General features: G+C 37.4%; 1 protein-coding gene across 3 annotated transcripts in view; it reads left to right on the forward strand.

Moving 5' to 3' along the window:
• MCF2L2 (MCF.2 cell line derived transforming sequence-like 2) overlaps positions 1-23,043 on the forward strand; it is a 262,524-nt gene that overhangs the window by 72,241 nt on the left and 167,240 nt on the right. For all 3 annotated transcript variants that reach the window (XM_045502829.1, XM_045502827.1, XM_045502828.1), the window contains exons 4-5: positions 12,092-12,182; positions 14,972-15,091. In XM_045502829.1, coding sequence (XP_045358785.1) covers positions 12,092-12,182; positions 14,972-15,091 — 211 coding nt within the window. The remainder of the gene's footprint in view (positions 1-12,091; positions 12,183-14,971; positions 15,092-23,043) is intronic.

Genomic DNA, 23,043 nt, shown 5'->3' on the forward strand with positions numbered 1-23,043 from the left:
TGGAGCCTGTTTCCGATTCTGTGTCTCCCTCTCTCTCTGCCCCTCCCTCGTTCATGCTCTGTCTCTCTCTGTCCCAAAAATAAATAAACGTTGAAAAAAAAAAAATTGAAAGTAAGGGGATGGAGAACCATCTTTCAAGCTAATGGTGGACAAAAGAAAGCCAACTAGCAATACTTATATCAGTCAATCTAGACTTTAAAATAAAGACTGTATCAAGAGATGAAGCAGGGCATTATATCATAATTAAGGGTCTATCCACCAAGAAGACCTAACAATTGTAAACATTTATGCGCCAAATGTGGCAGCACCCAAATATATAAATCAATTAATCACAAACATAAAGAAACTCATTGATAATAATACCATAATAGTAGGGGACTTCAACACCCCACTCACAACAATGGGCAGATCATCTAATCAAAAAATCAACAAGGAAACAATGGCTTTGAGTGACACACTGGACCAGATGGACTTAACAGATATATTCAGAACATTTCATCCTAAAGCAGTGGAATATAAAGAGCACATGGAATGCTCTCCAGAATAGACCACATACTGGGACACAAATCAGCCCTCAACAAGTACAAAAAGATCGAGATCATACCGTGCATATTTTCAGACCACAACGCTATGAAATTCAAAATCAACCACAAGAAAAAATTTGGAAAGGTAACAAATACTTGGAGACTAAAGAACATCCTACTAAAGAATGAATGGGCTAACCGAGAAGTTAAAGAGGAAATTAAAAAGTACATGGAAGCCAATGACAATGATAACACCACAACCCAAAACCTCTGGGATTCAGCAAAGGCGGTCATAAGAAGGAAGTATATAGGAATCCAGGCTTTCCTTTAGGAGGAAGAAAGGTCTCAGATACGCAACCTAACCTTATACCTTAAAGACCTGAAAAAGAACAGCAAATAAAACCCAAAACCAACAGAAGACAGGAAATAATAAAGATTAGAGCAGAAATCAATGTTATCTAAACCACACACACACACACACACACACACACACACACACACAAAGTAGAACAGATCAATGAAACCAGAAGCTGGTTCTTTGAAAGAATTAACAAAATTGATAAACCACTAGCCAGTTTGATCAAAAAGAAAAAAGACCCAAATAAATAAAATCAAGAATGAAAGAGGAGAGATCACAACCAACACAGCAGAAATGAAAACTATAAAAAGAGAATGTTATGAGAAATTATACACTGATAAAATGGGCAATCTGGAAGAAATGAACAAATTCCTAGAAACATATAAACTACCAAAACTGAAACAGAAAGAAATAGAAAAGTTGAACAGATCCATAACCAGTAAAGAAATCGAATTAGTAATCAAAAATCTCCCAAAAATCAAGGGTCCAGGGCCTGATGGCTTTCCAGGAGAATTCTACCAAACATTTAAGGAAGAGTTAACACCTATTCTCTTGAAGCTGTTCCAAAAAATAGAAATGGAAGGAAAACTTCCAAACTCATTCTATGAAGCCAGCATTACCTTTATCCCAAAACCAGACAAAGACCCCACTAAAAAGGAGAACTATAGACCAATTTCCCTGGTGAACATGGATGCAAAAATCCTCAACAAGATATTAGCCAACTGGCTCCAACAATACATTAAAAAAATTATTCTCCACAACCAAGTGGGATTTATACCTGGGATGCAGGGATGGTTCAATATCCACAAAACAATCGATGTGCTTCATCACATCAATAAAAGAAAGGACAAGAACCACATGATCCTCTCAATAGATGCAGAGAAAGCATTTGACAAAATACGGCATCCTTTCTTGATAAAAAACCCTCAAGAAAGTAGGAATAGAAGAAGCATACCTCGAGATCATAAAAGCCATATATGAAAGACCCAACGCTAGTATTATCCTCTAATACTGAGGATTAATACTGAGAGCTTTCCCCCTAACATCAGGAACAAGACAGGAATGTCCACTCTTGCCACTGTTATTCAACATAGTATTGGAAGTCTTAGCCTAAGCCATCAGACAACACAAATATATGAAAGGCATCCAAATCAGCCAGGAGGAGGTCCAACTTTCACTCTTCTCAGATGACATAATACTCTATATGGAAAACTCAAAAGATTCCACCAAAAAAAAACTACTAGAACTTATCCATGAGTTCAGCGAAGTGGCAGGATATAAAATCAATGCACAGAAAACGGTTGCATTCCTATACACCAACAATGAAGCAACAGAAAGAGAAACCAAGGAATTGATGCCATTTACAATTGCACCAAAAACTATAAAGTACCTAGGAATAAATCTAACTGAAGAGGTGAAAAATCTATACACTGAGACCTATAGAAAGCTTATGAATGAAATTGAAGAGGACACAAAAAAATGGGAAAAGATTCCATGTTCCTGGATAGGAAGAACAAAAATTGTTAAAATGTCAATACTACCCAAAGCAATCTACGTATTCAGTGCAATCCCTATCAAAATAACACCAGAATTCTTCACAGAGCTAGAACAAACAATCCTAAAATTTGTATGGAGCCAGAAAAGACTCTGAATAGCCAAAGTAATGTTGAAAAAGAAAACCAAAGCAGGAGGCATCACAATCCCGGATTTCAAGCTATATTACAAAGCTGTAATCATCAAGACAGTATGGTACTGGCACAAAAACAGACACCTGGATTAATGCAACAGAATAGAGAACCCAGAAATGGACCCACAAACGTATGGCCAACTAATCTTTGACAAAGCAGGAAAGCTATCCAATGGAATAAAGAGAGTCCCTTTAGCAAGTGGTGCTGGGAAAACTGGACAGCGACATGTAGAAGAATGAACGTGGACCACTTTCTTACCCCATACACAAAAATAAACTAAAAATGGGTTAAAGACCTCAATGTGAGACAGGAAACCATCAAAAACCTAGAGGAGAAAATAGACAGCAACCTCTTTGACCTCAGCTATAGCAACTTCTTACTCAACACGTCTCTGAAGGCAAGGGAAATAAAAGCAGACATGAACTATTGAGACTTCATCAAGATAAAAAACTTCTGAATTGCAAAAGAAACAATCAACAAAACTAAAAGGCAACCAACAGAATGGGAGAAGATATTTGTGAATGACATATCAGATAAAGGGTTAGTATTCAAAATCTATAGAGAACTTACCAAACTCAATACCCGAAAAACAAATAATCCAGTAAAAAAATGGGCAGAAGATATGAATAGATACTTTTCCAAAGAAGACATCCAGATGGACAACAGACACATGAAAAGATGCTCAACATCACTCATCATCAGGGAAATACAAATCAAAACCACACTGAGATACCACCTCACATCTGTTCAGAGTGGCTAAAATTAACAACTCAGGAAACAACATACTGGTGAGGGTGTGGAGAAACAGGAACCCTCTTGCAAAGTTGTGCAACTGCTCTGGGAAACAGTGTGGAAGTTCCTCAAAAAATTAAAAATAGAACTACCCTATGACCCAGCAATAGCACTACTAGGAATTTATCCAAAGGATACAGGAGTGCTGATTCAGAGGGGCATATGTACTCCAATGTTTATAGCAGTGCTTTCAACAATAGCCAAATTATGGAAAGAGCCCAAATGTTCATCAACAGATGAATGGATAAAGAAGATGTGGTTTATATATACAATGGAATATTACTTGGCAATGAAAAAGAATGAAATCTTGCCATATGCAACGACGTGGGTGGAAATGGAGGGTATTATGCTAAGTGAAATTGGTCAGTCAGAGAAAGACAGATATCATATGTTTTCAGTCATATGTGCAACTTGAGAAACTTATGGGGGAAGTTATGGGGGAAGGGAAGGGGAAAAATAGTTTCAAACAGAGAGGGAGGCAAACCATAACAGACTCTTAAATACAGAGAACGAACTGACGGTTGATAGGGAGGGGGGTGGGAGAGAGGGGAAAATGGGTGATGGCCATTGAGGAGGGCACTTGTTGGGATAAGCACTGGGTGTTGTATGTAAGTGATGAATCATAGGAATCTACGCCTGAAACCAAGAGCACACTGCATACAATGTATGTTAGCTAACTTGAAAATGCATTATATTTAAAAAAATAAAATAATAAAAAAAGAAAACCACTATTTTCACTTTTATCACCACTGATTAGAAAAACTGCAAACTATTTGGAAGTTGAGCAACCCTCTCTAAAATATCTGTGGACCAAAGAATAAATCAGAAAGGAAATTAGAAAACATTATCACTAAATAATAACAAAACAGTATATCAAAATGTAAGTGATATAAAGCTTTAGTTATAAACATTTTTATTAGAAGAGAGGAAGGTTTTAAATCAATGGTCTGATCTTCCACTTTGAGAAATTAAAAAAAAAAAAATTACAATTAAACCCAAAGAAAAGAGAAGGAAGGATATTGTGAAAGAAACCCCTCCCCCACCAAAAAGCTAAATGAAATAGAAAGCAGAAAAATAACAGAGTTCCGTTTTAATTCCACAGTGATCAGAAATACACCCTGTACAATTGCAGTCATTTAAAGATTTGTTGAAATTTGCTTTATGGCCTAGGATAGTGAAGTATTTTGATAAATGTCCTGTGTGTATTGGAGAAGAATGAGTGTTCTGCAGTTGTTGAATGTTGAGCTCTTCAAGGTCAAGTCTGTGTCCTTACTGGCTTTTAGTTACTAAGACAGAAGTCTCTAACTTTATGGAACTTATCTATTTTTCTTTTAGCTTTATTAATTTCAAATTAATGTGTTTTGAAGCAATGTTACTGTATATGTACACCTTTAGGATTGTTATGTCTTCCTGATGAACTGATTTCACATGTTCAGTGTGAATCACATGTCTCTGCCAATACTCCTTGTGTTGAACTGGCTTTCTTATAATTAGTAATTGCATGGTACATCTTTTATCATACTTTTTCTTTCTATGACTGTTCCCATGTTTAAAGCATAATCATCCTCTTCTAATCAAGTATTTTTATTCTAACACTCTATGCCTTTTCAGTGGAGTAATATAGACCATTTCCACCTAATGTGATTATTGAGATTGGTTGGGTTTAAGTCTACCATCTTGCTATTTGTACCATTTGTGACTTGTTCTTTATTTCTCCTTTACCGCTATGTTTGTCTGCTCTGGCTACCATAACAGTTTACCATAGACTGGATGACTGAAATAACAAAATTTGTTTTCTCACAACTCTGGAGGCTAGAAGTCCAAAATCAAGGTTCTTAGGAGGGCACTAACCCTATCAACCTTTATGGCCTTATTTAACCTTTATTACCTTCTTGCAGGCCCCATCTCTAATTATAGTCATATTGTGAGTTACAACTTCATAAGAATTTTGGAAGGACACATTTAGTCTACAGCACCTGCTCTCTTTTGAGTTATTCAGATATTTTCAGTGTTCCATTTAATCTCCAGTAGATTAAAATCCAATCCAATAGATTGAATTTTAAGCAATGGTTTCTCTAGTGTTACAGTATGTAACTTTTTACATATGTAATGTATTTAATAATACTTAAATATTGTTTTCACTTTTAATAGGCAATAGTCTTTTAGTGAAAATAAAAAACACAGTTGATAATATTTGTCCACATATGTAATGTTTAGAATATTCTTCATTCCTTTTGCAGATTTAGGTTACTGTGTGGGATTATTTCCTTTCAGGGACGTTCATTTACCTATTATCAGAATAAGCAACCACCACTTCAAATGAAAGCCTCTTCTAGTATCTGCTCACGATGGAAGTTTTCTTTGTCTTCAGAGTTCTCTAACACCTTTAAGGACAAATAGAAGTTTTTAATTTAGCCAGTTTGTTGTTGTTGCATCAACTGCTTTATAGACACCTATTGTCACACTGCATCCCATTAAATGTCAGTAAACCTCAGTGTTACAATCAATGTTTTGGGCAATAAAGAAAAGTAACTAAACTGAAGAGGACTCAGCATTCATGGTATAGCTCCTAACCTCTGCCCAACCAGCTTCCATGAAGGTTTTTTTTTTTAAGTTTTTATTCAAATTCCAGAAAAGTTCACATACAATGTAATATTGGTTTCAGGTGTACAATAGAGTGATTCAACATTTCCATACATCACCCTGTGCTCATCACAAGTGCCCTTCTTAATCCCCATTACCTATTTCCTGTATCTCCGTCCCCCTCTGGTAACCATCAGTGTGTTCTCTACAGTTAAGAATCTGTTTCTTGGTTTGCCTCTCTCTTTTTTTCTCCCCCTTTGCTCATTTGTCTTGTTTCTTAAATTCCACATATGAGTGAAGTCATGGTATTTGTCTTTCTCTGACTGATTTATTTCACTTAGCATTATACTCTCTAGTAAATTAAAAAAAAATTTTTTTTTCAACGTTTATTTATTTTTGGGATAGAGAGAGATAGAGCATGAACGGGGGAGAGTCAGAGAGAGGGAGACACAGAATCAGAAGCAGGCTCCAGGCTCTGAGCTGCCAGCACAGAGCCCGACGCGGGGCTCGAACTCACGGACCGCGAGATCGTGACCTGGCTGAAGTCGGATGCTTAACCGACTGCGCCACCCAGGCGCCCCTCTAGTAAATTTTTTAAATAAGAATACACGTCTTACTAATCAGAAGCTGAAACTCTTTTTTAGGCTGTTTATTTTTCTTCCACTTTCATGCTTCCAACTTTATTCAGCCTCGAGAACATCCTTTAACGTTTCTTTTTTTTTTTTTTTTTAACGGTTATTTATTTTTGAGACAGGGAGAGACAGAGCATGAACGGGGAAGGGTCAGAGAGAGGGAGACACAGAATCTGAAGCAGGCTCCAGGCTCTGAGCTGTCAGCACAGAGCCCAGCGGGGCTGGAACTCACGGACCGTGAGATCATGACCTGAGCCGAAATCGGCTGCTTAACCGACTGAGTCACACAGGCGCCCCTCCTTTAACGTTTCTTGAAGTGAATGTCTACTGGCAATAAATTCTCTCAGCTTTGATTATTTGGAAATGTCCTTATTCCACCTTCATTTTTAAAAATGGATTTACCTAGGAATAAATCTAACCAAAGATGTAAAAGATCTGTATGTTGAAAACTATAGAAAGCTTATGAAGGTAATTGAAGAAGATATAAAGAAATGGAAAGACATTCCCTGCTCATGGATTGGAAGAATAAATAGTGTCAAAATGTCAATACTACCCAAAGCTATCTACACATTCAATGCAATCCCAATCAAAATTGCACCAGCATTCTTCTCGAAACTAGAACAAGCAATCCTAAAATTCATATGGAACCACAAAAGGCCCCGAATAGCCAAAGGAATTTTGAAGAAGAAGACCAAAGCAGGAGGCATCACACTCCCAGACTTTAGCCTCTACTACAAAGCTGTCATCATCAAGACAGCATGGTATTGGCACAAAAACAGACACATAGACCAATGGAATAGAATAGAAACCCCAGAACTAGACCCACAAACGTATGGCCAACTAATCTTTGACAAAGCAGGAAAGAACATCCAATGGAAAAAAGACAGTCTCTTTAACAAATGGTGCTGGGAGAACTGGACAGCAACATGCAGAAGGTTGAAACTAGACCACTTTCTCACACCATTCACAAAAATAAACTCAAAATGGATAAAGGACCTGAATGTGAGACAGGAAACCATCAAAACCCTAGAGGAGAAAGCAGGAAAAGACCTCTCTGACCTCAGCCGTAGCAATCTCTTACTCAACACATCCCCAAAGGCAAGGGAATTAAAAGCAAAAATGAATTACTGGGACCTTATGAAGATAAAAAGCTTCTGCACAGCAAAGGAAACAACCAACAAAACTAAAAGGCAACCAATGCAATGGGAAAAGATATTTGCAAATGACATATCGGACAAAGGGCTAGTATCCAAAATCTATAAAGAGCTCACCAAACTCCACACCCGAAAAACAACCCAGTGAAGAAATGGGCAGAAAACATGAATAGACACTTCTCTAAAGAAGACATCCAGATGGCCAACAGGCACATGAAAAGATGCTCAACGTCGCTCCTTATCAGGGAAATACAAATCAAAACCACACTCAGATACCACCTCACGCCAGTCAGAGTGGCCAAAATGAACAAATCAGGAGACTCTAGATGCTGGAGAGGATGTGGAGAAACGGGAACCCTCTTGCACTGTTGGTGGGAATGCAAATTGGTGCAGCCACTCTGGAAAACAGTGTGGAGGTTCCTCAGAAAATTAAAAATAGACCTACCCTATGACCCAGCAATAGCACTGCTAGGAATTTATCCAAGGGATACAGGAGTACTGATGCATAGGGGCACTTGTACCCCAATGTTTATAGCAGCACTCTCAACAATAGCCAAATTATGGAAAGAGCCTAAATGTCCATCAACTGATGAATTGATAAAGAAATTGTGGTTTATATACACAATGGAGTACTACATGGCAATGAGAAAGAACGAAATATGGCCCTTTGTAGCAACGTGGATGGAACTGGAGAGTGTGATGCTAAGTGAAATAAGCCATACAGAGAAAGACAGATACCATATGTTTTCACTCTTATGTGAATCCTGAGGAACTTAACAGAAACCCACGGGGGAGGGGAAGGAAAAAAAAAAGAGGTTAGAGTGGGAGAGAGCCAAAGCATAAGAGACTCTTAAAAACTGAGAACAAACTGAGGGTTGATGGGGGTGGGAGGGAGGGGAGGGTGGGTGATGGGTATTGAGGAGGGCACCTTTTGGGATGAGCACTGGGTGTTGTATGGAAACCAATTTGACAATAAACTTCATATATTGAAAAAAAATGGATAAAGAAGATGTGGTGTAATACACACACACACACACACACACAGACACACACACACAATGGAATACTACTTGGCAATGAAAAAGAATGAACTCTTGCCATTTGCAACAATGTGGACGGAACTGGAAGGTATTATGCTAAATGAAATAAGTCAGTCAGAGAAAGACAGGTATCATATGTTCTCATTCACATATGGAATTTGAAAAACTTAACAGAAGACCACGGGGAAAGGGAAGGAAAAAAAATAGAAACAGAGGGAAACAAACCATAAGAAATTCTTAAATTCAGAGAACAAACTGAGGGGTGATGGGGAGGGCAGAAGGGGAGAGGATAATGGGTGCTGGGCATTGAGGAGGGCACTTGCTGGGATGAGCATTGGGTATGGTATGTAAGTGATGAATCATGGGAATCTACTCCCAAAGCCAAGAGAACACTGTATACTGTGTTAGCTAACTTGACAACAAATTATATATATGAAAAAAAACCCAAACAAATAAAAAATAAAAAAATAAGATGAATTTTCAGTTGGTGTAGGATGCTAAATGGGTCGTTTTTTTCAGGTTACTCCTCTAAACATTCCATTTTTTCAGGTTACTCCTCTAAACATTCCATTGGATTGTAGCTTCTGTAATTTTTGTTGAAAAGTCAGTGATAATTTTTAACATTAATCTTCTGGAGTTAATTTTTTTTTTCACCAAATGCTGGGTTTCTTTTTATCTTTAATTTTGAGCCACTTGGCTCTGATATGCCTGGATGAAGTTTTCTTTGTATTTATTTTGCTTGGTATTAGAAGAGCTGCTTGAATCTGTGAGTTGATGCCTTTGATCAGATATGGAAAACTCTTCATTGTTATTTTTTTAAAATATTGTTTCTGTTCATGTTCTACTTCTCTTTTACATTCTATTACATTATATTCTTTCCTCTTTTCCCCCTCTCTGTGCTTCAGTTTGAGTATTTTCAGTGATGTTTTCAGTTTCACCTATCTTGTCTTGTGCTGTGTTCAAGCTGCCGTTAAACAAATCCAATGAGTTCTTAATTTCAAATATTGGTGTTTTGTAATTTTTTTAATGTTTATTTATTTTTGAGAGAGAGAAAGGGGGGGAGGGGCAGAGAGAGAGGGGAGACACAGAATCCGAAGCAGGCTCCAGGCTCTGAGCTGTCAGCACAGAGCCTGATGCGGGGCTTGAACCCACGATCCACAAGATCATGACCTGAGCTGAAGTCGGACTCTTAACTGACTGAGCCACCCAGGTGCCCCTGGTGTTTTGTAATTTTAGGAAGTTCATTTGATTATTACAGTTTCTGATTCTCAACTGAAATAATGCATCTTTTAATCCATTTTGTCTATGTGTATGGATCATAATTATTTTTCTTAACATATTGATCATAATTATTTTAAAGTTGTTGTCTGCTAAAACCAGGAATATCTTTGAGTCTATAGTTCTTGACCATTTTATCTCTTAATTATTGTTTTCTTCTTGTTTTTTTGGACTTCTATTAATTTTTTAATTTACCCTGGATATTGTAGATGATATGTTGTAGAGGTGTATCTATTTACAGAGAGCACTGAGTTTCAATCTGTCAGAAAGTTAAATTACTGGTAGATCACCTTGATCTTTTTGAGGCCTGGTTTTAGGTTTTCTTGGGGGCCAGTCCATTTCTGCTTTGTCCTTACTCCTAGAGTGTAGCCTTAATCACAATTCCTATGATGTTTCATAGAGTATGGCCTTTCTAGGGTTTCAACTGAAGGCCCAGAGTGCTCATCAAATTCTGTCTATTCTTGTTGGGCCCAATGCCAATTATCTTTCTCCAGAACTATTTAAACTTTATAACTTTTCATCAGTTCTCACATGTGTAGTTGTTCTCTGTCAGCCTCCTGGAATCTTGCCTGAACCAGTGGGGCCTCGGAGTTGGCCAAGCATTAAAGGAGAACTTCCATGAAGATTTCTGGGGTTCCCTCTCTGAGACTTTCCTTCTTCGCAGCCACCCTCCTCAAGTTCTGGCTACTTTTGCTTCCATAATCGCCAGTCTCTTCCTCTTTCACACAGTGAGAACACCCCTCCTCGTACTGTGTCCTGGGAAATGTTCCCAGTGGGAGAACCTGGGTCATAGTGGAACTGTGATAAAACACAAGAAAACTTGTGTTTTCTTACAGTGTTTGCTTAGATCTTCTGCCTTATTCACATACAGGCACTTTTTTAGGGTAAAGCTTATTGTTTACCCAATATTAAGAAGTTATTAAAGGTTTACTAGAGACCACCTACTTTTCATGTATTTGATCTCTTTTCATCACCATGACAAACACATAAGAAATAATCATAATATTAGTATAAATACAATGTATATATGCTAAGTACCAGGCATTATTTTGAGCCTTTTATGTATTTTTGTTATATATACTCATTTAATCCTCACATTGGCCATACAAATAGGTACTATTTTTGTTCTTACTTTACAAATGGGACATTTTAGAAACTATAGAGGCTAAGTAACTCTTCTCTCCATCCCCATACACAATATAAAAATGCTGGAATTCAAGCTTCAAACCTAGGCAGTGTGGCTTCAGAATTTATGCTTTTAATGACTTCATTATTGATGGTGTTATTTCCATTTTACAGAGAGGGAAACTGAGTTTTAGAGAGGTTAGAGGATTTCCCCAATGTCACAGTGCTGATAAGTGGCAGCACTAGGATTTGAGCTACTAGAATCCAATCCTTTGCTCTTTCCTGTATATCATCGTTCCTTCCAAAGGAGAGAGAAGAAACATGTTTTCATTTTTGGGACTTCAGCTTAAAAGAATTTTGTGGGGATTTAGGAGGGGCCAAACAACATCCTTTGGTTCTTAGTGAAGATATAATTTGTCAGTGGATATAATTTGCTGACTGTGTATAACCGGGCATTGGAAGGGGGTTGTTTTTCCCACAGACATGCATTATTTCTGAACACCTCTAGGACTGACTCCTATGGAAGCATTGATAGCTCCATGAATGTCAGTTTTGGGAGTTGGAAAGACAGCAGAGCTCAACCTTGAAGTCCTCAGCATACACTGGGACGTGTGATGCCTAACTGACGTGCATATTCCTTCTGGTAGGAGCACATATGCTCCTTGGGTATTTCAGACACTTGCCAACCATAAACAGAGCCCTTGAGAGAGTCTGAGATGCCAAGTGTTTCTGTTTTGTTAAGGCTGCCAGACTGAGTTAAGGAGAGGAAGTTGGTTCCTTTGTTAGGGAAGGACAATGCGTATGTTTACACATGAGCCAGGAGTGCCAGAGGCTGTAGAATGTACTACTGAGGGAGCCACCCAGAACCCATGTGTCTCACCAGGTCTCTGATACTGACCACCCTTTTTTTTTTGCAGTGTGGAGGCTGCCAGCATTGGATTCGTCATTGTTATTGACCGACGAAGGGACAAGTGGAGCTCCATAAAAGCATCATTGACACGAATAGCTGTAAATATTCATTTTTGTGATGTTATTATAAAAGTAATTTAAATTGTTCAAGTATTTCATGTCAAAGTCACAGGGAAAAGGCAATTATTTTATGCAAGGTTTTGGGAAGGTCTCTGTAGCAGAGGCTGTGTGTCACATCCATGTCCCCTCTGCCACCTACCTGCAGGTCACTGCAGACAATTCCTGAGCATGTCCAAAGCTTCCTGAATCTACCTTATTGATCTCTCTGGTCACCTGGAGTGCTGGAAAGTTAATGCCCCAGGAGTGACCACCTATTGAGTTATGGGAATTGATAGATAAATACTCCAGCTTCTGCACCCCCCTCAGTGGGACAATTCTGAGATACGTACCACATAGTATCTCAGAGGATCCAGACCTTCTTGCTCACAGCAGTGCCCCCCTTGATACATTGGCTCTCTAGTTATCACGTTCTCATCTTCCCCCACTCCTTCACTATGTTTTCTGGGATCACCTCCTCAATAAACTCTATGCCCAGATCCTTGTCTTGGGATTTGCTTTGTGGGGTGAGGGGTCACCCAGTGTAAGCCAGTCTTCATTTCAGTATTCAAATTAGTTTTTCACATATTGAAAGACATGGGAAAAACCAGACAAAATATGATGTGTGCTTGCTTTTGGTATGAAATTGTACAACCTTGGATGAATTTCCTTTTCCATCTAATCAGTCTGATTTTGCTCTCTCTGTGTTGCCTTTCAGCAAGTAGATGTATCCTTTCTCTCCTTAGGGACCTGAGACCAGGGAATTCAACCACATGAGCAGGCAGACACCTCAGAGCAGCCATACCAGCATTTTCACGAAAGCACGGGTTGCCTAAGGCAGTTGGGACTGGATGAAGAGGATAAGATAATAGGGTGGTAATGTGTGTGTAGAGGCTGGGATGAGAGAGGGACATTTGTAACCTCACTTAGGCCTACTTACAAAGACAGTCACACATGCAAACATGCACATATTACAGGGTCTCAGATCTAGAGCCTTAGCCAGAAACACAAATAGTGTCTCAGCCCATTTGTCTTATTATGACATAACAAAATAAAAGCTTCTTCTGTTTATGAGCTTGCATTTCTTTTTTTTTTAAATTTTTTTTTTTAACGTTTATTTATTTTTGAGACAGAGAGACAGAGCATGAATGGGGGAGGGTCAGAGAGAGGGAGACACAGAATCCGAAACAGGCTCCAGGCTCTGAGCTGTCAGCACAGAGCCCGACGCGGGGTTCAAACTCACGGGCTGTAAGATCATGACCTGAGCCGAAGTCGGCTGCTTAACCGACTGAGCCACCCAGGCACCCCTATGAGCTTGCATTTCAAAGATGGGGGAAAGGAAGACTTCCTTCACTTTGTGCACGGATTGTTTTGTTCCTTTGGTTTAGTTTGGCTACAGGATTTATTTTGTGGTCCATACTCTGAGGATTTAGACACCTGACAGTGCCCATGACTATTTTAGAGGACTGACCTCAAGAGAATTCTAGTTTCCCAGGATCCATTGACAATCTTGAATAATCTAATATTTGAGCCTAATTTGTTCAAGAATTACATTATCACTTTATGCCTAAAAGACACTGTAGTTCAGGGATCCCCAAACCTGGCTTCTAATCAGAATTGTCAGGTGCTTGTTGAAAATAGATACGTGAGGGGCGCCTGGGTGGCGCAGTCGGTTAAGCGTCCGACTTCAGCCAGGTCACGATCTCACGGTCCGTGAGTTCGAGCCCCGCGTCAGGCTATGGGCTGATGGCTCAGAGCCTGGAGCCTGTTTCCGATTCTGTGTCTCCCTCTCTCTCTGCCCCTCCCCCGTTCATGCTTTGTCTCTCTCTGTCCCAAAAATAAATAAACGTTGAAAAAAAAAAATTTATAAAAAAAGAAAATAGATACGTGAACTTCATCCCAGTTCTAGTGAATCAGAATATTTCAGGGTAAAGACCAGATTATTTTTTTAACAAACACCTTGGGAGGTTGCTTTGGGGAACCACTAGAAGAAAAGGAAGCCACGAGCAATTGGAGACTTGGAATCTCATTTGTGCCATTAAATTGTTATATGAATCTGAGTTATCTTATTTCTTAGGACCTTGCCTCAAGATGAAGGCAATGCTTCCTGAAAACAAGTTGGCAATAATATGCATCAGGAACCATCTAAAATACTAAGTCTTTGAGTCAATAATTCTTTTGGGAAATTATCCTAAGAAAATGTTTCAAATGTGAATAAAGATGTTAATTTCAGTATTATTTATAATGATAAAAGTATGGAAAGGCCTAAATCATTAGCAATAAGGGATTGGTTAAATAAATTGCACACCCATGAAAAATAATATTTCCAAAGAATTTTTAATAACAGAAATAAAAGCTCATGGTATAATATTAAGTAAAAAAGCAAGTTACAAAATATGTCTAGTATGAGTTCAACCATGAGAAAGATATTTCAGCAGAGAAAATAGCCTGTAAGTAATTAGATTGAAATATTAAAAATGGCTATGAGATCATGGGTGGTTTTGGTGGTTTTCTTTTCTTAATGTATACTTTCATCATTTTCTGAATTTTTTCTGTAAGGAGTGTGAAATACTTTTATAATCAGAAATTTTTTGGTTTTTTGATTTGGTATGATTTTTAAGGAGGGGTTTGTATTACTCGAATATTATCTCTTTCAGCTCTGAAATTCTATAATGTATATTCTAATTCTTTGGCATCTCTGGTGTCTACTTCAACTTTCCTTTCTGTGATCTTGGGCAAAAGGAGACCAATGGATGTGACAGTTGCCCTGACACTTTCCATGATCCTTCCAGGTAGCATTTCCAGGAAATTTGCAGCTTATATTCATCCTTCGTCCATCTCGCTTTATCCAGAGGACATTCACTGACATTGGCATTAAGTATTATCGAGATGAATTTAAAATGAAAGTGCCGGTAAGCATTACTTTTCATCTTGTCTGCTTTTGGTCAGGGCCTGTGGAGAAGATGGCATTTGGGCTGAGTTTCTAAGGAAGGTAGGACTCCACAGGCAGAGAGAGGAGGGCATTCTGGGCAGAGGGAACAGCGTGTGTAAGGACATGGAGGCAGGAAGCACACACTTTATGTGAGGTCCCTGGGGAAGCCCCATTTTTGTTGGACTATATATAGGATAAGTATTTGGAAGGAAAAAAATAGAAAACATGGAATAGGTTTTCAATGTAAGGATAAAAGGTCTGGATTTCATTCAGTAGGCAGTGGGGATCAGTGAAGGTTTTTCAGTTGGGGAGTGACTTAGGTAATGTGGTATTGGAGTTATATAATCTGAAGATGGTGCTCAAGACTGTAGAAAGTGGAAAGAGGAAGGGATATTGTAAGGGTATGGGTAAAAGAAAATAAGGGTCTAATACATGGAGTGACACAAATGTAGTTTACTATAGAATAAAAATAAAACCAACATGTGATACTCATCAAAGGAAAACAAATTAAAATGTCAAGATTAAAAATTTTACCTGTAATTTTGGCTGAGATATGGGGGAAACAGCCACTTTCATACTTTGCTGATTGGAATAAAGTTGGTAATGATCGATATGAAGGACTAATTGGCTGCATTTATCAAAAATTAAAGTGTACACAATCTTTGACCTTCCTATGAAAGTTATTCTATAGATATTCTCACACATGTGCATGAATCTGCATATACAATGATATTCATTGCCAAATTGTTTGTAATGATAAATGCTTGGAAACACCATAATGACCAACAACAGGGGAGTGGTTAAATAAATAATGGTCTACACAATCAATTAAATACTTTGTAGCCATCAAAAGTGATAAGTCATGATATAACCGTAATGAAAACAGGTGGCAACTAACATGTACCTAACCTATGACCCAACCAAGAGAAATGAAAACACGTGTCCACAAAGAGACATGTACAAGAATGTCCATCAGCTGGTGAATGGATAAAGAAATTGTGGCATAATCACATAATGGAATGACATTAAGCAATAAAAAGAATGAAGTATTGATATATATAATAGCATGGCTAAATCTCCAAAATATTCTCTTGAAAGAAAGAAATTAGACACTAAAGGGTGTATGTTCTGTGATTCTTTTTATACAAAGTTTAACAAAAGGCAAACCTAAGCTATAGTGTTAGAAAATCACAATGGTGGCTGCTGTTAGGGGTGAAGGGTAGTGAAAATTGATTGGAAGGAGACACAAGGGAACTTTCTAGGGAAATGTATATCTTGATTGGATGGTATTACATGTGTGTATACACTTTTCAGAGCTAGTTGACTTATGCCCTTAAAAATCTGTGTATTTTGGGGCACCTGGGTGGCTCAGTTGGTTAAGCGTCTGACTTCAGCTCAGGTCACGATCTCGCGGTCCGCGAGTTCGAGCCCCGCGTCGGGCTCTGGGCTGATGGCTCAGAGCCTGGAGCCTGCTTCCGATTCTGTGTCTCCCTCTCTCTCTGCCCCTCCCCCGTTCATGCTGTGTCTCTCTCTGTCTCAAAAATAAATAAACGTTAAAAATTTTTTTTTAAAAATCTGTGTATTTTATTGATGTAAATTATATCTCAATCAAAAAAGGAAAAACAAAAAAGGGGAAAACAGGTAAGATGAATATATAGTGACAGAGAAGTTTCTAATACATTGTTTTGGTTTTATATTTTGTTCAGTTGGAATAATTTCAATCTCAGAAAAATTTCAAAAGTAAGATTGGGGTGCCTGGGTGTCTCAGTCAGTTAAGCATCCAACTCTTGGTTGAGACTCAGGTTATGATCTCATGGTTCGTGGGTTCAAGCCCTGCCTTGAGCTCTGCACTGACAGCACGGAGCCTGCTTGGGATTCTCTCCCTCTCTCTCTGCCCCTCTCCTGCTTGTGTGCTCACTCTCTCTCTCTCTCTCTCTCTCTCTCAATCTCTCTCTGGAAAATAAATAAAATAAACATTTGAAAAAAATAAGATTAGTACAAAGGACATATTATGCCCTTTACCCAGATTCATTCACTTATTTCAACATTTAATCCCCATTTGCTTTATTATTTATTTACTACTTGCTTCTGTCTCTATATTATTATATATGTCTATAGATATATACATCTCTTTTTCTCTCTTTAATATAGAAATATGTATATTTATCTCTATTTGTAATATATAGAGATAAATTTACATATAAAGGTATATAAATGTATGTATTATACATGTATGTGATATGTATATTTGAATTTTTATATATAGGATCTAGTTTAGAATCAGTGTATATAGTTGTCATGTCTCTTCAGTTTCCTTTTATCTGAAACATTTCCACAATCTTTCTTTGTCTTTTGTGACATTAGCATTCTTAGAGAACATAATCCCTTAAAAAATAAACTTACCTCATTTGAGGCTCATGTGATGATCTCTCAGGATTTGATCCAGGTTATGCATTCCTACCTCAAATACTACTTAAGTGATGTTATGTTCTTCTCATGGCATCACATGTGGAGACACACAGTGTTCATCTACCCCCTCATCAGTAACATTATTTTGACCCCTTAGTCAAGGTGTTGTCCAATTTCTCAAATGTATTATGTTTCCATTGCAACTAATACAGAATCTTTGGAGAAACACTCTAAGACCATACAAATATCCTGCTCCTCAAAAGATTCTTCTCTATATTTAATATCTAATATCTACTTAATATTTAATACCTATTGATAATTCTTGCCTAGAACAATATTTATTAAATTGATTGCAAAATAATGATTTCCCAACTACACTCCCTGAACATGTACTAATCAGAAGTTGGTCTTATACTATAAGCTAGAACTTTCCCTTCTCCCTTATTTATTATCATTAGACATAACATGTATGTCTTTCTCTATGTACATATATGAATATATGTATTTATTCAAGGAATTAGAGAGTTCACACTGATGCCTTAAGTTTTAGGTCATCATCAGTGATCCCATGTGGGGGAAACTTCATATTATTTGCATGTAAAAAACAATTTAATGTTTAAAATTAAAATGTTTGCCAAAACTCAGAAAGCATCCATCATGAATGCAAGATACTTTCAGTAAAAAGTAAGTTACAATAGCAGGTGGCAAAATAAATAAATACATACATTTTAAGTCATTTAAGACATATTTTTTCAGTGGGGATAAGAGCAAGGAGAAAACAGTATGGATAGTATACTTTCATTTGAATAAAATAGGAGGGGCATGTATGTAATTGTATTTGCATAGGTCAGCTTGAGAAGGTTGTGTAAGATATCAAGAAACTGGTTGAAGTGGTTGCCTTCCAGATGTAGAACTGGAGGTCTGGAGGTAGGGGTGAGAGGAAGACTATTTTCTATCTAGGTAGATTCTTATTCTGTTTGAATTTATTATCTCATACATATATTATCAGTTCAAAACAAATTTAAAAAACCTCACTTTAATTGAAATTGCTCTAAGAAAATATTTTATCCATCCCAGTGAAAACTGACCATCTCAGATAAGGGATTTTTCTATTTCTTTTTCTAACTCTCATTTTCCCTCTTTTGGTTTCATTTTGTATTACTAATCAAATTTCCTAAAATACTTTCTCCCTATACTTTGGGTGTTAACCAGACATAAAATGTATTTCCTGTTCTATTTTAAATACTTATTTTGAAATATTTGAGTATTTAAGAGAACTGTGAGCCATGAGTTTCTTATTCTGTTTTCCTGAACCGAGTAACAATTAACATTGTGGAATAGGTGACTTACAAGAAATGAATGAACTTTTCATAATCCTCATAAGCTTCTTCCCCTTCAGAGATAAAGACTAGTCAATTGTTTCTTGTCACTCAAAAAGGTTTGGAGTTAGGAGCATTTGATCAAATGTCATATGTGTTTCTCTGGTTGTACATAAAATATACCTCTCAAAGAGATAATATGTAAACATATACATATGTGATTTATGCCCTCCTGTTCATTTGGTGCATCTATACTAAGGAGAGAAGGACCATCTACCTTATCTTGACACTATGTCTTAATGTATGTTGAGTTTTCACCCATCATTCTTTCAATTTTATACTTAAAATCAACTTTTATTATTTTATTTTATTTATTTTATTTTTTAATTATTTATAATTTTATTTTTTTCAAGTTACACCCAAATTAGTTAGCATATAGTGCAACAATGGTTTCAGGAGTAGATTCCTTAGTGCTCCTTACCCATTTAGCCCATCCCCCCTCCCATCCCCCCTCCAGTAACCCTCTGTTTGTTCTCCATGAGTCTCTTACGTTTTGTTCCCCTTCCTGTTTTTATGTTATTTTTGTTTCCCTTCCCTTATGTTCATCTGTTTTGTCTCTTAAAGTCCTCATATGAGTGAAGTCATATGATATTTGTCTTTCTCCGACTAACTAATTTCCCTTAGCATAATACCCTTTAGTTCCATCCACGTAGTTGCAAATGACAAAGATTTAATTCTTTTTGATTGTCGAGTAATACTTCATTGTGTATATATACCACATCTTCTTTATCCATCCATCCATTGATGGACATTTGGGCTCTTTCCATACTTTGGCTGTTGTTGATAGTGCTGCTATAAACATTGGGGTACGTGTGTCCCTTCAGAACAGCACACCTGTATCCCTTGGATAAATACCTAGTAGTGCAATTGCTGGGTTGTAGTTTTAAAGATCTCTCAGTCACTCAAACTATAGGCACATTTAGTAGGGCATTTAAAATTTTTTTTAATTTATTTTTTTTAATATATATTTTTTAACATTTATTTATTTTTGAGACAGGGAGAGACAGCATGAATGGGGGAGGGTCAGAGAGAGAGGGAGACACAGAATCTGAAACAGGCTCCAGGCTCTGAGCTGTCAGCACAGAGCCTGACACAGGGCTGGAACTCACGGACCGCGAGATCATGACCTGAGCTGAAGTCGGCCTCTTAACCGACTGAGCCACCCAGGCGCCCTAAAATTTTTTAAAATTTATTTTGAGAGAGAGAGAGAGAGAGAGAGAGAGAGATGGAGCACACGCGAGTGGGGGAGGGGCAGTGAGAAGGGGAAACACAGAATCTGAAGTAGGCTCCAGGCTCTGAGCTGTCAGCACAGAGCCCAACATGGGGCTCAAGCTCAGGAACTGTGAGATCATGACCTGAGCTGAAGTCAGACGCTTAACTGACTGAGCCACCCAAGTGGGTAAAGTTGGTACACCCACAGGAGGAAATGAGAAGGAAATGAGATGGGGGTCACTGCATGCCATGGAGAGTCACAGGGGAAGCACCAGGTTTTGGTCAGGAGGCAGAAGCAGGAAGAAGCTAGGCCAGAGACTTTATTGGGGTTTCCACAGGAAAAACAAGGCAGGGTAGGGTAAATAACTTAGGATTGGCTAGTTTGAATACTTCCAGTGGGTTTGGGGGCTAGGGGCAGTTTCTAGTCTTTTGGTAGTTGGTTCTGGGATAATTTAGGACAGGTGAAATATTGGCTTGGTGTGTGAAGGTTAGATAAGGAAGTAGTTGGGGATATGGGCTTTGGATCACTTGGTTTGCATACAAAACACTTCCTCCCTCTGAGTCCTTTTTTATTTCTAAGAATGGGCTAGCCCTGGGAGAGACTTTCTCTCTCCATTCCAAAAATGCCAGAGCATTGAGAATGCAGAAAATAAGAAAATATAGTTAATGTAATTGGCCCTGTGATGAAATGATGCCAAATAGACAAACGCAGTAGCTAAGAGAACAGAGAACAACTATTTTACATGCTCAGTGTTTTTAAAAATTTTTATTTTATTTTTTAAAATTCTAGTATAATTAACATACAGTACTGTATTAGTTTCAGGTGTACAATATAATAACTGAGCAATTCTATACATTTCTTAGTGCTCATTAAGTGTACTCTTAATTTTCCTTTTCTATTTTACCCACCCCTCTACCCACCTGCCTTCTGGAAATTGCCAGTTTGTTCTCTGTATTTAAGAGTTTGTTTTTTGTCTTTTTTTTCTTTGTTTTGTTTCTTAAATTCCACATACGAGTAAAATCATATGGTATTTTCTTTCTCTGACTGACTTATTTCACTTAGCATTACACCCTTTAAGTCCATCCATGCTGTTGCAAATGGCAAGATTTCATTGTTTTTATGGCTGAGTACTATTCCATTGTGTGTGTGTGTGTATATATGTATATATATACCACTTCTTCTTATCCGTTCATTTATCATTGGACACTTGGGTGGCTTTCATAACTTGGCTATTATAAATAATGCTGCAATAAACATAGGGGTGTGTATATCTTTTCAAATTAGTGTTTTTGTATACTTTGGGTAAATACTCAGCAGTCGAATTACTAGGTCACATGGTAACTCTATTTTTAATTTATTGAGGAACCTCCATACTGTTTTCCACAGTGGCTGCACCAGTTTGCATTCCCACCAACAGAGCACAAGAGTTCCTTTTTCTCCACATCCTCACTAATACTTGTTGTTTCTTATGTTTTTGATTTTAGCCATTGTGACAGGTGGGAGGTGATATCTCATTGTGGTTTTGATTTACATTTCTCTGATTAGTGATGTTGAGCATCTTTTCATGTGTCTGTTTGCCATCTGTATGTCTTCTTTGAAGGAATGTCTGTTCATGTCTTTTGCGTATTTTTTAATTGGCTTATTTGGATTTTTTTGGTGTTATGTAAATTCTTTATGTTTTGGGTATTAACTCCTTATTGGATATGTGATTTGCAAATATCTTCTCCATTCAGTATTTTAGTTTTGTTGATAGTTTCCTTTGTTGTGCAAAAGTTTTTTTGAGACAGTCCCAATAGTTTAATTTTGCTTTTGTTTCCCTTGCCTCAGGAGACATATCTAGAAAAACATTTCTGTGGTTGATGTGAAAGAAATTATTGCTTATGTTTTCTGTTAGGAATTTTATGGGTTCAGGTCTCACATTTAGGTCTTTGATCCATTTTTGAGTTTATTTTTGTGTATCGTGTAAGACAGTGGACCAGTTTCATTTTTTTGCATGTAGCTGTCCAGTTTTCCCGTACTATTTGTTGAAAAGACTTTTTCTTCCATTTTTTATTCTTGCCTCCTTTGTGATAGATTAATTGACTATATAATTGTGGTTTTATTTTTGAACTCTACTTTGTTCTGTTGACCTATGCATCTGTTTTTGTGCCAATACCATAGTGTTTGATTACTACAGCTTTGTAGTAAATCTGTGATTGTGATACCTCTAGCTTTGTTCTTTATCAAGATTGCTTTGACTATCTGGGGTCGTTTGTGGTTCCATCCAAATTTTAGGATTATTTGTTATAGTTCTGTGAAAAATGTTACTGGTATTTTGATATGGACCTGTTAATAATATTGGTTCTTCCAATCCATGAACATGGAATATCTTTCCATTTGTGTCATCTTTAATTTCTTTCATCAGTGGTTTATAGTTTTCAGAGTACAGGTCTTTCACCTCCTTGGTTAAGTTTATTCCCAGGTATTTTATTATTTTTGGTACAATTATAAATGGGATTGTTTTACCAATTTTTCTTTCTGCTACTTCATTATTAGTGTGTAGAAATGCAACAGATTTTTGTATATTGATTTTGCATCCTGTGACCATATTGAATTCATTTATTATTTCTAGTGGTTTTTTGGTGGTAACTTCAGGGTTTTCTCTATATAGTATCATGTGATCTGTAAATAGTGAAAGTTTTACTTTTTCCTTACCAATTTGGATGCCATTTATTTCATTTTCTTGTCTGATTGCTGTGGCTAGGACTTCTAGTACTATGCTGAATAAAAGTGGTGAGACTGGACATCTTTCTCTTGTTCCTGATGTTAGAGAAAAGCTGTCAGTTTTTCCCCACTAAGTATGATGTTAGCTGTGGATGTTTCATAAATGACCTTTATTATGTTGAGGTATGTTCCCTCTAAACCCACTTTGTTAAGAGTTTTTATCACGAA

This window comes from Leopardus geoffroyi, chromosome C2, assembly GCF_018350155.1.
Source record: "Leopardus geoffroyi isolate Oge1 chromosome C2, O.geoffroyi_Oge1_pat1.0, whole genome shotgun sequence".
Lineage (NCBI taxonomy): Eukaryota > Metazoa > Chordata > Mammalia > Carnivora > Felidae > Leopardus > Leopardus geoffroyi.